This window comes from Sesamum indicum, linkage group LG3 (assembly GCF_026168435.1).
Source record: "Sesamum indicum cultivar Baizhima isolate 11 linkage group LG3, ASM2616843v1, whole genome shotgun sequence".
In the NCBI taxonomy this organism is placed as follows: Eukaryota; Viridiplantae; Streptophyta; class Magnoliopsida; order Lamiales; family Pedaliaceae; genus Sesamum; species Sesamum indicum.
In genome coordinates, this window is record NC_142659.1 from 18,847,118 (window position 1) to 18,861,204 (window position 14,087).

A 14,087-nucleotide genomic window follows, 5' to 3' on the forward strand; every position below is an offset into this window, starting at 1 on the left:
ACTGCATAACAATACGTTTTTATTGCAAAAAAAAAAAAAAAAAAAATTGAATATCTGCAATATGATTTTGAGTTATATGGACATTAACATTTGAGTGTTCATGTATTACGTGAGTATTTTATTATTTTTGTAGAGATAATTTATGACAATATGGTGATAATTAATGCGGTATCATAAATATTTTTAGATTGATATAGTAGGCCTTGAAAATAATGTAATTATTTTAGAATAATGTAGTAGGCCTGATATTAATGTAATTAATTTTTTTTTAAAAATGTATTTCTTAGGCCTACCATCGGGCCAAATTATTTCAACATGATGCACCAAATATTGGTATAGCTAGTTCATGCATGCTAATTTTATTTTTTTTTTATTTATATTGCTCATTGCATGCATGTGTCATTTAAATGGACATGGAGTTATTTTATTCTTGATTAGTAGATAGTCTCTTATTACTTTTACTCAGTGGAAGATGATTACTAGTCGAGTTGTGAAGTTTATTATTCTGCTGGGTATAAAAAAAATAATAAATAATTTACTTGGATCTCGGATAAAAATATAAAGATTATTGGAGATCTTAGATTTAGTCACTATTTTATTTTAGTCAATTAGTTGTGAGAATGGATAATTGCCTAGCATTATCACGACTTGGACGCTGATAATGAATGATGGATCAAGTAGAATATTGTGCTTTTATTAATTAAATTGAAAACTAGAGAATTGGATTGGAACTCACTGTTAGTTTCCTATGGCCCTCGAGAGGTTAAACACAATGGAAATTAGAGTTTAAATTGCAATATAATATCGTAATTAGCAATAAAATCACCCGTCTCGTTGCTACTACTATGTGGATCTCATGCAAAAAAGAGTCAATTGAATTGTTTAGGATAGCAACCTTTGCTGCACTCCGTTTGATGTAGGTGATTGAACAATCTCAAGGACGAATTTTGTTCTAAGCAAGCGGTTGAAATGGCTAATAGTGGCTGGGCAAGTTAAACGGTGTTCGGCTATCGTCCACAGTAGGAACACAAGTGTCTTCCCTCTAAAGATAGTCCAAATCACCTATGATGGAATCTCCTTTAGCCCTATGCTAGTAGGCGTTGAAGGATTATGGTAGATCAACAATTGATCGACAGAGAAGACAAGAGAACTTGTTTCTCTTTAAAAGAACAAGAACAAGAGAGTAAACAGATCAAGAGAGAATGGGCTTAGATGGATCATTTTCAGCAATAAACCTCCCCTATTTATAGATCTCAATTTGATGGCAAAGTTCAAATTTGAAGAAGAGGAAGACAAGTTGGATTCTCCTTCTTGAAAAGTGACAAAATTATTTCGTCATATTATGAAGAGAGGTTAAATTTTACTTCTTCTAAGAAGACAAATTTGAATTTACTAATCCGTGTGATTCCTTGATTGTTTGCTCTATTAATTTAAATCTTTTCTAAGCAAGAAGATTAAACTACTTCCAGTGTGGTGTGGATATCATTAGAGGGTATCTACATTGAGATCTTGATCATGGACAATATCGCAGAGGAAATCCAACTTGTAGCCGATCAAGAAAGAAACAAAGGTAACAGTTCGATTATGATTACGCATCTCTTGTTCTTTCTTCTATCCATAAGTCTTGTATGCACAATTATGTATGTTGTTAAAATTTGTTATTTTACACTGAACGCCCTGGAAATAATCAAGGAAACACCCCTTGGTCGGATTTTATGTTTTTATTGTGCAATATTTTTACCTGTTTTTTGCACTTCCACTGCGTGCTCCCGAGTCGATCCACTTTTTTCATCTGTCTCGTGGATGGATCTTGGAGAAGGAACAATACGTGAAGCCGATCTAGAAAGAGAAAACAACAAAGGCATTCTTTCCATTTGATATGGTTCACTCATTTTCGACTTCCATAGCATAACAAGCGGATTATATTTCTATTTTTGTATTTTATACATCAAAACATAATCCGAAAACATGTATGGTACACTCCTTGATTCACATTTAATTCCAATTTTTCGTGCTTCCACCACGTTTCAGACCGATCCACTTTCTTATAGAGACGCCTCAACGACCCAGTATAAAAGAGCCCATCAAAATAATAATAATAATAATAATAATTCTAAGGTTACAGTAGTATTGACATAATATCCATAATATATATGCTTTCAACAACTGAAGCTGCATCTTTATTCTTCACTAATATTCGAACCACTGCAGCCTCTGAACCTTCTACCTGAATTATGATCAGTCTATGAAGACCTCTCGCAAAAATCATTGCTGCAATTGCAAAGTCCGCTACGATTGAAATTTGATCAGGTTCTACTATTGCACTCATAGTTACTTGTGTTCCTATCCTAGACAATTTCCAAACTCAAAGCTTGAAAAACAGAATTGCTCGCATTAAATGCAGAAATTATAATCGAATCAAACCATAAATAAAGAATTCTGCGTACTAGTAGAAAGACAGAGCAACTGACTGAGTGTCACTCAGAAGGAAGTTTGTAAAATGAAGGATTATCACCGGGGCGAGAAATCGTGAATTTCAAACTCGCAATTTTATCACCCTTCTCTCATTTGCCCCAATTCCCAATGTAAATAGCAGTTGATTTTGCGGATATTTGAAATGATCACACATTTTAAATATATAAACATACGGGTAATTTTTTAATTTTGTACGTACATCCTATCAATTATTCTATAATATAAAAGATACCACCCCTGTAAGATTGTAAACTAGTAGTTTTTATCTAAACAGGCCCAATCCATCACTTTTTCCATCTACAAAAGTAAACGAGCCCAAAGAGTATTTCATTTTGCACTTCGTTTGGCTTAGGTTTGATTCGGGTCGAAATTAGCGATCTCCTGAGACGATCTCACTGCAGATGGTCTAACTCTTCCGAACCAGATTTTGGGTTCCCTGAGAATAAAACACGAACCGTGAGCTCGTCGGGCACGTCCCCGACAATGACCCTCCGACGCTCAAGTTAGGTTGATCGAGAGAAATGTATGCAATCTCAAAGTTCGAGCTTAATTAATGCATCACAGTTACCTCATTTATGGCGTATCGGGGTCTATTTATAGAGTACCGTTGGACATCAAGTACTGGGCCACGTGACCTTATCCTACCGGCTCGCGTTCTGATCGAGCGGCTGTCATTGTCCAGGTCTTCAATCAATCTGTGCGACCCGGGTCGGGTCCTCCGCGACCCGCCCGTTACAAAAGGCGCGGATCCTGATCGTGAAATGACTGTAATGCCCTTAATGAAGGATAATTCGGTCTTTTTGCAGGGGTGACATGTGTATACCCATCAAGGTTGATGGGATTATGAAAGATAGGAATAAGAGAGATACATATGAATATTAATCTCATAATAAGTTATCATAACCGATCAATTGATTAGTAATATGATATGAGATAAAATTAGGGTGAATAACAATTTAACCCCTATGATATTAAAAATGAGCACATTATCTCCCTCTGAAAAAAATAAAGCAATTTATCCCCCTATATTTTTTAAAATGAAGCAATTTACCTCCTTATACAGGGAGGTAAACTGCTTTATTTTAAAAAATATAGGGAGGCAAATCGCTTTTTATTTTTCATAAGGGGATAATTTGCTCGTTTGGGATATCACAAGGGATTGCTTGCATTTTTTGTGATAAATTAAAAAAAAAAATTCTTTTTTTATCTTGTCACATAAATGCTAGATTTTCTTGGTCCAGACAAGAAGCAATCACATTTAATCATCTAAGCATCTATTTGGTCCGACAATTACATAATTAATTATAAGAGATTGATTTTTGAATAACTGATGTTAGAAAAAAAATTATGATATTTGGATTTATGTTCTCATATTAATTATACATATGCATATTGTGCTAAACTTTAATATTTACCTCACTCTCAAGGTTAATTAATAAATCATTTAATGGCCATAATATTGGATAATTAGATGAAAAATAATAACAGTGAAATTAAAACTATCAAAGTGATTTTGGTAAAACTTAATATTGAAAGTGATTATTAAAACATACGTCAAACAACACAAGAAATTACGTGCAAAGTTAACAATTTCATACATCCATCCAAATATTACATAATCTCATTAAATATTAAGGAATATTTGTAATTATTCAAATAATAAAAAAATATTCGTATTTATACCGAATATTAAAAGAAGTAGTTGTAATTTACCCTTTTTATTATTAAAGTGCACTCTTTTTTTTTTTTTAGAATTTTTAAATATTTCATCAATTTTTTACTTTTCTCTCTTTTTCTCAATACTTTTTATAATTTATTTAGAAATTTTTCTATTTATCTAATCAGGATAAAAATAGTAATTATTTTTGGATTTATCTAGGCAATATGTTAAGGTTCAAGACCTTAGAAAAACTATATTTATAGACAAAATATGAATTGACTAATATATCCATACTTATACTTCTTTATTTCACAAATAATTATCTCTTTAAAAAAAAGTCTAAGATCAAAAGAGACTAACCCTACAAAACAAAAGTAAGTATTCCGATACTTAAGTTAATAATAGTTTATAGAAGAAATAAAAAGGAAACTTGAATCAAAATGCGGATAATTGTGAAATGTGATGATAAAATGATATATTTTCGTATGGAGTGCAAAATATAAGCATAGAATAATTTAAAGACCGGGAGAAAATAATGAGAATAAGTGAGGGTTTGAATGTGAAGAATGATGTTACCAAATAACGACACAAAGTCTCTACTTATAGACGTGTAAAGGGTAGGATATGGGGGTTGTCATAGAGTATCGTACTCCATTGGAAAGTTCTTTGAGTTGCCCATCATTCAGAAATAACCGTTTGTAATTTAGAGTTAATTTGGTTGAGATACATTATGTGGATTGAGTTTCGTCATGCCCGCCTGAAAATCTAAATTCTCAACTCGTTTGCCATCAATTTACTAAAAACTATTTGAAAATTTTTTAGCATGACATATTTTAATGTGTTGACAAGTTTTATAACATGTTCATCCAGAAACAGTAACAAATTTTTTAAAATAAAAATAATTTATATAAACGGATCATAAATTATAATTGTAAACATAATTATTCATTAATTAATTGTGGGCACACGTGTGGTGTGTGCCGCAGACATTATTAGTATATATACTCAAATTTGTGCTAAGGAAGCAGACCAACAGTGGAGGGACGTGGCGAGTTAGGAACCAGTTATAGCTGACACCAAAGAGCGCAGCTCGGATGATACCATTGGCCGACAACTCGACACCTTCTGGTTACCGGCAGCGACATCCACACCGTCCGCGTGTCACGTCCCTTCGGCTCAACGATTACACATGAAATTCGAAATTACCGCCGCACCCCTGTACCCACGCCAAGAATCTAGGGGTTTTTGCGTAATATCACATGTCACGTGGCTACCCCAGTTGGTAATTCTGTCATCTTAGGTGTTAAATTAATTAATATCTCAAATATTGGGATGTAGAGGTACTCTCGGGATTGGAAGGTTTGCAGGGGATATTTGTTTGTCACGCAGAGAGAGAGAGAGAGACATTCTTGACACTGAGCTTGAGTTTTCGGAGTTGGGCAAATGCCGGGAGAATTTTGGAGAGTGGGTTGAGAATGCAAGATATGCATGCTGTAGGAGGAGGTGGTGGTGGTGGGAGGTTCTTGGGTGGCGGAGACAGGCGGCTGAGGCCGCACAACCACCCCACCCACCAGCCCTTGAAGTGTCCTCGCTGTGACTCGCTCAACACTAAGTTTTGTTACTACAATAACTACAATCTCTCTCAGCCGCGTCACTTCTGCAAGAGCTGCCGCCGCTACTGGACTAGGGGCGGCGTACTCCGCAACGTCCCTGTCGGCGGAGGCTGCCGGAAAACCAAGCGCTCGAAGCAGAAAAGCAGCGCTGCGTCTCCTGGGGACGCGTCGAGAGAAATGAGCTTATCGAGCGTTCAGAGTTCGAGCAGTGAGAGCTCAAGCCTAACCGCCGCCGCCACGGCGACCACGACCACGGCTACTCCTACCTCGGCCGTGCCGGACGAAGGTTCGGCACCGAGCAACACTTCGTTGAGCTCAGCCGTGGCGTTTGATTTCCCCGACGGGAGGTTCTTCAGTGTGATGAACCGTCTGGCGACGGATCGTAACATCAATCACCAACCATTAGCCAATCATCCTTCCACGGATGGTCAGATCTTCCAGGCGGAGATCAGTAGCTTCACGAGACTGATGACTTCGTCGGAGGAAATGATGGGTTTTGGTATGGGAGAAGCTTCGACGACATCGTACGGGCGGGAGCAACAAGCGAACCAAGCACCGACAGCAAAGAATCCGGACCCGGGCACTGCGGCGGTCGATGAGTTCAAGATGCAGGATGTCAGCGACGAGGGGCTGGCGGCGGCGCTGGAGTGGGGAAGCGGAGGAGACGAAGAGCTGTTTGATCTAACGGCTGGCGTCGATCCTGCTTACTGGAGTCAACCCCAATGGACTGACAACGATCAATCCATTAATTACCTTCCTTAGTCACAATCTCAATGTCACGGTTCCCTTTTGTTTCTTTCTTTCTTTTTTTTTCCTTTTTAAATTCTCCGTATACAAATATTTCGAAATATCCCTTTCTTGTTATATAATGTAAATTTTTATTTTCTATTTTTCTCTTTTTACATTGGGTGGATTTGGTTGATGTTTGAGGACACAGTAAAAATAACTCCCACAGAGGATTTCTTTCCTTTCAAGCTTCTGATTTTTGACAATTTTAGTTAATGATATATCTATGAGACTTTATTTAATTAACGGATAGCCTCGTAATCAAGAGGTCATATATTTAAATTTTACTTAGACCGATGAATTTTGGTCAAATTTAAATTTATATTAGTTGTTTCTATTAAAATAGTAGGTGTTAGTGATTTGTGAGTATTTATAATTGATATATCTACTCGTAATAATTGAAATTAGCGATTTAGGCATGTAATCAGAAGGTCATATGTTCAAATTTTACCAATATGTGAGTCTTGGTCTGACTTGAATTGATAGTAGTTGTTTTTAGTGAATAGTAGTTGTAAGTGTGTTATAAGTATCGTTGTAATCGGCACTATGAAATGCTAATTTGTAACAACGACTTTATTTAATAAGTTGGATGCCAATTTAAAAGTTAATTCATAGATTAGATTGAAAATGAGAACTAATTTGCATTTGTTCCACATTGTAAGAATAAGGGATGTAATTGAGTTTTGATAAGTATATATATGTAGGGGTCCTAAGAGTTAAATTAATTTTTAACTTGTCCATGGAAGTTCTTTGAGAAAAGAATCCACTTTTATAGAGTTCAAAGTTCAACTTGAGTTTGAAGTATTATGATAGACTAGAATGAACTTGTGGATATCCCACATGCGCACCGTCACTGCTTGCCTTGCTTGGCTTCAGAATGTCTCAACCTTAGTATATATATTTTTGCAGCAAAAATATTTATATTGACATGAACTTAGGAGTTTTAAATTTTGTAACAGTCGGCAATTAATATATTTTTTGCAGCAAAAATATTTTTATTTACCTTAACTCAATAGTTTTAAATTTTGTAACCGTTGGCAATTTCGTAGCAGCTGGCGGATACTGTGTTGGTGTTTAGTGCTGGCTATTACTATTTTGTAATTGCTAAGACGTTCAGATGTTTCTGGCAATTACAACTCATAGATTTAATATCATTTATGGTTGCTGTTGCTTGGTGCTGTATAAAGAGCTCTCTCGCTACACCAACAACACGTCTTCTCTGTTTTCTCTCCTCTCACTTTCCATTCGCTCTTGATTTTTCTTAGTTCAATGGTCGAGTGTTGTTTGAGGTGAATTTCAACGTGGTGCAATGTGAAATTCTGATACTGTCTTATCCTAGGAGAAATAATGTGTACCAGGTGCACAGTTAGAATCAGACACCTAATTTCTTCATGACAAACAAATTATCCGTAATTCGGTATTTGAAATGAGAGTTGTTACATTCGACTTTCAATCAGATAAGCTTCCTATTTATGATTTGTCGGTAACACATATTGAAAATGTGGTTTTGTTTGTGTTTTGATTTGTTTGTTAGCAAACTAGTTAACTTGGAACTGCTTATTAGGAAATTGTAAATTGGCTATCTTTAAACTTGTGATTCGTGATTATCAAAATATTGTCTTTGTTGCGCGTTTATTTCAACAATCTTGAAGAAATTAGAATTACTTTGGAAATCGAATGTGTTTTCTAATTAGTTTTGGAAACTGCCGTTTCGAAATTGTCAATTTTCTTTTGAACTTTCCATTTCTTGAATGTTAAAATAGACTGTATTCTTATTACTCTCCTTATGGCCTCGATTGTTGCACCAAAAGTCAACTTATCTCATTTTCTAGATTCGGGCCAGTTCTTCAAACGCTAGGAACAAAGGATGATTGACGATGAAAGGACTTTTGACGGTAATTGGTATGACTAGACCTAAACCAACTGATAAAGATCTCAAAACTACTGAGATTGCACAATGGACAGAGTGTTACCATATAGGCAAGGAGCTATTTTGTCAGCATTATCAAATATGCTCTTTGATATCTATTGTCCCGACTTGTACACTGCAAAATCATTATAGAATGAATTGGACAAGAAATATAATACTGAAAAACAAGGGCTAAAGAAGTATGATGTTTCCAAGTTCTTGAAATATTAGATGGTCGAGGGTAAGTCTGTAACAAAACAGACTTATGAGTTTATTGATCTTGAGTATGCTCTATCTGATGCTGAGATGAAATTTCCTGAGAAGTTTTTGGTCATGTTCATTGTTGAGAAATTTCTCAAGTCTTGGAAAAATTTTGGCATGACACCAAATATTAGAAATAGAGGTTGTCTCTACATGATCTCATGAATCGTGATTGCAACAAGTATTGAGGAAGAATGTAGGAATCAGACAAACAAGATGCCTATTGAGTATCAACCCCTGGGCTAATTTAATTGATGGGAAGAAAAAAGTGAATACTGAAAATACGAATTCTGAAAACATTGGTAAAGGCAAGGCCATAAAATCAAAGAAATCAAAAGCAAACAAACCTTATTGGAAGTGTGGACAGGTTGGATATTAGGCCAAGAATTATCCTTCTAAAAAGGCCAAGACTATGAGACAGTTGTCAATATGGTTGTGGGAGGTCCTACGATACTAGCACCTTTGGAGCAATTGGAGGGTATATCTCTATATAACCCTTCCTAACTATTTTTGAACCATTTAATTGATTATTAACCTGATGCAAATGTGCACGTTTGTGCTGATAACGACTTTTTATGTCTTACCAAGCCGTCAATGGAAGGATAGTGAGCATGGGCAACTCCAATGCTGCTGAAGTACTTGAGATAGAAAGCGTGGACTTGAAATTTCCTTTAGGGCGCATTTTGTCTCTAAAAATGGTGCATCATGTCCTTAATGTTAAAATGAACATAGTGGTTCTGTATTAGTTAGTGTGGGTTGTGAGGTTACTTTTAAGTTTAACAAATTTGTAATTTTGCAAATTGGTGTATTTGTTTGAAAAGGATGTATAGCTGATGGTTTGTTTAAAATTCATTTCATAATAATAAAGTTCAAATTTCTGATTCTATTTATTGAATGTTTAATCTTCTTCGTTATGTCATAGTAGATTAGATCATATAAATCTAGGTTCAGTTAAATGTATGATGAACCTAATTTAATACCTAGTTATAATATTGAAAGAAGTACACAAATGTCATGTATGTGTAGAAGCTAAACAAGTAAAGAATCCTTATCATTTAATAGATAGGAATTTATAAATACTTGATTTAGTTCACAGGATATATGTGAGTTTAATAGAGTTTAACTAGGGACCACAAACAGTATTTTATCATCTTTATAAATGATTGTAGCAGATACTATTACGTTTACCTCATTAGATACAAAGATGAAGTCCTAGAAAAATTTATTATTTTTAAGAATGACGTAGAAATCCAAACTGGTGTAAAACTGAAAAAACTAAGGTCCGATAGGTGAGAAGCATATGAATCGAATGCTTTTAGTGAATATTGCCAGAATTTTGGCATTATTCATAAAAAAAACGACTCCGTATTCACCATCCTCAAATGGAATACCAGAACTCAAGAATCGAACATTTAAGGACATGATCACAGTCTCTTAATCTTCTGGATTACCTAAGTATTTGTGGGGAGAGGCTGTGAATGCCACTTGCCATATTTTGAAAGAGTCACTCTGAAATACAATACAAGTACTCCTTTGAAATTATAAAAAGATAGGAACGCAACTTTAAATACTTTGGTTATGTGGGGGTATCTTGCAGAAATGCTAGTCCCTGAACACAAGAGAAAGAAGTTAATCCTTAAAATTGTTGATGCTATATGTCTTGGCTATGTAGAAAAGCTATGCTCTACGATTTTTAGTTATTGAATCAGAATTTTTGAGTATAGAAGTTAATAAAATAGTTGAATTCCATGATGCTACTTCCATAGAAGATGCATTTCCTATGAAATCAGGAATACCTGAAAGTGTTATGTTAGATTCTTCACTAACCTCCATTTTTATTCTTGATCATGTAGGACAAATGCAAATGCGTTGGGTAGGTTCTCATAGTTCAAGTCAAAGTCATGAAGAGCTAGAGGAACTTACACGGAGTAAGAGGCCTGGAATCATTAAGGATTTTGAAAGTGATTTTATCACTTACAATCGACGATAATCCTGTAACCTTCAAAGATGCAATGACTTCATCTGAAGTCGAGCAGTGGAAGGTTGCGATCAAAAGTGAGATGGACTCCACAGTCTCTAATGGAAAATGGGAATTAGTCAATCTCCCTTTGGAGTGTACTACTATTGGATGTAAGTAGAAGTTTAAAAAGAAACTAGAATTTGATGGACCATAGACAAGTTTAAAGCCAAGTTGATGGCTAAGGGGTTTATACAAAAGGAGGTAATCGATTATTTCATTACGTATTCCCCAATAGCTTGTTTGACTACTATTCGAGTTCTTATTGCACTTGCTTCGGTGTATAACCTCTCGATTCACCAAATGAATGTTAAAACTACATTCCCATATAGGAAACTCGAGGAGGAAATACACATTGATCAGCTTGAGGGGTTTGTACACTTGTTGAGTCATTTCATGGACTAACACAAGCTCCCAAATAGTGGCATGAAAAGTTTGATAAAACTATATTGTTGTTTGGTTTCAGTGTTAATGAGAGTAACAAGTGTATTTATTATAAAGTTAAAGGAGATAATTTTATAATTCCATTTGTATATAGATGTCATTTTGTTAATAGGATGTGTGAAGTAAATGTAATTCTTAGTATCAAGTTGATTCCGTCAACTGGTGGTATAGTTATTTCTCAATCTCACTATGTTGAGAAGATAATTGAGAAATTTGGCCATAAAAATTGGAGAATTGCAAAGATGCCTTATTATTCTTTAGTGTCTCTTTTCAAGAATGAAAGCGGTGTAGTGATTTCTCAACTAAGGTATATGCAAATCATTGGGAGTTTACAATATTTAGCTAATGGTTCGAGATCTGATATTTCTTTTTTTGTCTGTAAACTTAATAGATACACTAGTTGTACTGATAGAATCCATTTGCGAGCTTTAGATAGGGTACTTAAGTACCTTAAGGGCATAGCATCACTTGCCATACATTATGGCAGATTCCTTACAGTTCTTGAAGGATATAGTCATGCTAATTAGATAGCCCAAAACTCGGGTAGCAATGAGCGTACTATATATGTTTTTACCTTAGGTAGGGGCGTTGTCTCTTGGAAGTTTAACAAACTTTGATAACCTGATCTATTTTTGAAGCTAAGTTATGTGAGTTAGACATGACTAGAACAGATGCAGAATGGTAGTATGGGATGTTGATACAACTTCCCATTATAAGTCAGCCTCTTCTACCTATTGTGGTGAATTGTGATATTAAAACTACAATTGCAAAGCTAAAGAGTCGTAAATTCAACCAAAAGACAAAAAGACACATCCAAATTAGACTCAAGTCTATAAAGAAATTGGTGTCATATATAGTAATTGGCATTGAATTTGTGGGATCAAAGGATGCTATGCCAGCTTTTTTATGAAAGGACTTAATTTGTCATTATTACAGAAATCCCGATTGGGGTGAGACTGAAAATCCAACATTGATGTGTCTACAATAGCAGTCCAACTTTTTAAATAGAGATCCCATGAAGAAGGTTTAATGTGGTATTAACAATCGTAGGGTACATTTGAACACCTAAATTTAGATTGATACTTTGTATCTAGAATTTATTCCTTATAACTCTGACGGAGTCGAGTCTTTTAGATGAGATGCAAGTAATAGATCAACATTTTTATGATAAAAAATGAATAATTTTGGTGAATGGTAGTTAGTCACAACCCTACAACAGTTATTGATTATTGTTTTAATATGAAGCATTGGTCAAATACTCCGAGTGTGGCAAAAAATTATTATACATGTTTTCGTCATCAATCCAAGAAAAGATGTTGGAGTTCAGTGGATTGCGTGTGAGCCTTTTGGACTTTGTAAGCTTTAACAAGTGGAATTTGAAAAATAAGTATTAGCATTTTGACACATAAACTATATCATGACATTGAGCAGAAAAAACTATATCATGGCTCCATAACTGACATGTGTTCTAATCGATCCAAGGGTTATTTTTATCGTTTTTCTTTTCTTCGGATGAGATTGTAGCATCTTTTCAGTCCACGTGGCTCCTATCCTGTAGCCACGTATCTTTATCCATGCTTGGGTTCTAGGTGGGTTGGTCTCTCCTTTCTGGGCTCTTCATAAGAAGTTTTGACCGAGGTCTTTTTGGATCGTTTGGGCCATTTGGGTCAATTCCTTAATTTGCATATTTAGGAGCATCAGTCATAATTACGAACCTCGGCAAATGTTCGGCCACAACTAAAATTATGGCAACTTATTAATCTATAAGTTTTTAATTAATTTGTCTGGAAATAGCTGATGTAGAAATTTATTTACGTTCTAATTTAAAGAAAAGTTGGCTAAATTTTTTGGTTTATGTCAATTTTACCCACATATTTGGTTCATCATATAACATTTCAATGTAATTAGTCTCTGATTATTATCATCTCATTCATTTCATTTTGCAGAGTATGTGTGTAGATTATAAAAGTTCGCTAACACTATTAAACCAAGCTACCATAGAAATATTGCTATGGATATGTTAGTAACGAGCACATACTAACACCTACAATACATACAATATGTTAGTAATGTCAAAGACAATATAATACAATTGTGTGTCGACCACGTACTTCCAACATGATAGATGCAATCCCTTTGATTAAGTTGTTGTCCAAGACCATACAATATTGAAGAGTTCAACCAATTGTTGGACCGAATTGAGGCTATATTAAAAGTATTTATGAGATTATCATACAGTTACAACAAATACAGAATATGGCCGATTAAAATACAATGTTACACGAGAATGTTAGTATTAGATCCCATAGACAGAGGAGAAGTCATAGCAAAATGTCTACTAGTTCAGTTGAATGTGATATTGTTGTGGTGGATATAGTTAGTCCTTGTACAATGCATACACCTCAATCTTTTACATCAAGATTACTACATGCCTCAACTACATTAAAAAGATGATTAGTTTTAATCAACTCTATACATGCCAAGCCATGTAAAAGTTTATTTCTGCACAGGTTAATCTTTACATTAATCAAATATATACACTAGGATATAACATTTTACCACTCTCATTTTCATCATTTACTGCATATTTCTGCAACATCATCTAGTCGGTTGCATATTAATATTGGTGATGATGATAATGAACAAACGAGCTATTATAGAATATGCATGAGGAAATAAGAAGATCTTAGCGCAAAGGCCACAAATGTAATTGTGGAACGGGCTTCCACTTTTGAAATATATAATCAATATAATATTTATAATAGTTGATTATATTTTTTGCGTATGCAAAATTTTTAAATTCATTAATGACCATAATAGTTAAATTTTTAAATTTATAATTATTAATTAATTAATAATTATAATGAAATAATAAATAAATTTTAAAAATTATAGAAAATATAAAAATTGTCAATACCATTG

At 34.5% G+C, this 14,087-nt stretch overlaps 1 protein-coding gene across 1 annotated transcript; it reads left to right on the forward strand.

Annotated features, from left to right (window-relative positions):
* Window positions 1-5,458: 5,458 nt before the first annotated feature.
* LOC105158041 (dof zinc finger protein DOF5.4) lies at window positions 5,459-6,636 on the forward strand. The gene has a single exon (XM_011074650.3). It carries the CDS (start codon window positions 5,611-5,613, stop codon window positions 6,508-6,510), a length of 900 nt encoding a protein of 299 aa, XP_011072952.1. The 5' UTR covers window positions 5,459-5,610; the 3' UTR covers window positions 6,511-6,636.
* Window positions 6,637-14,087: the final 7,451 nt, after the last annotated feature.

Bases quoted from the DNA above. Each gene is read 5' to 3' on its own strand.
- LOC105158041 (XM_011074650.3), top strand. From the start codon at position 5,611: ATGCAAGATATGCATGCTGTAGGAGGAGGTGGTGGTGGTGGGAGGTTC.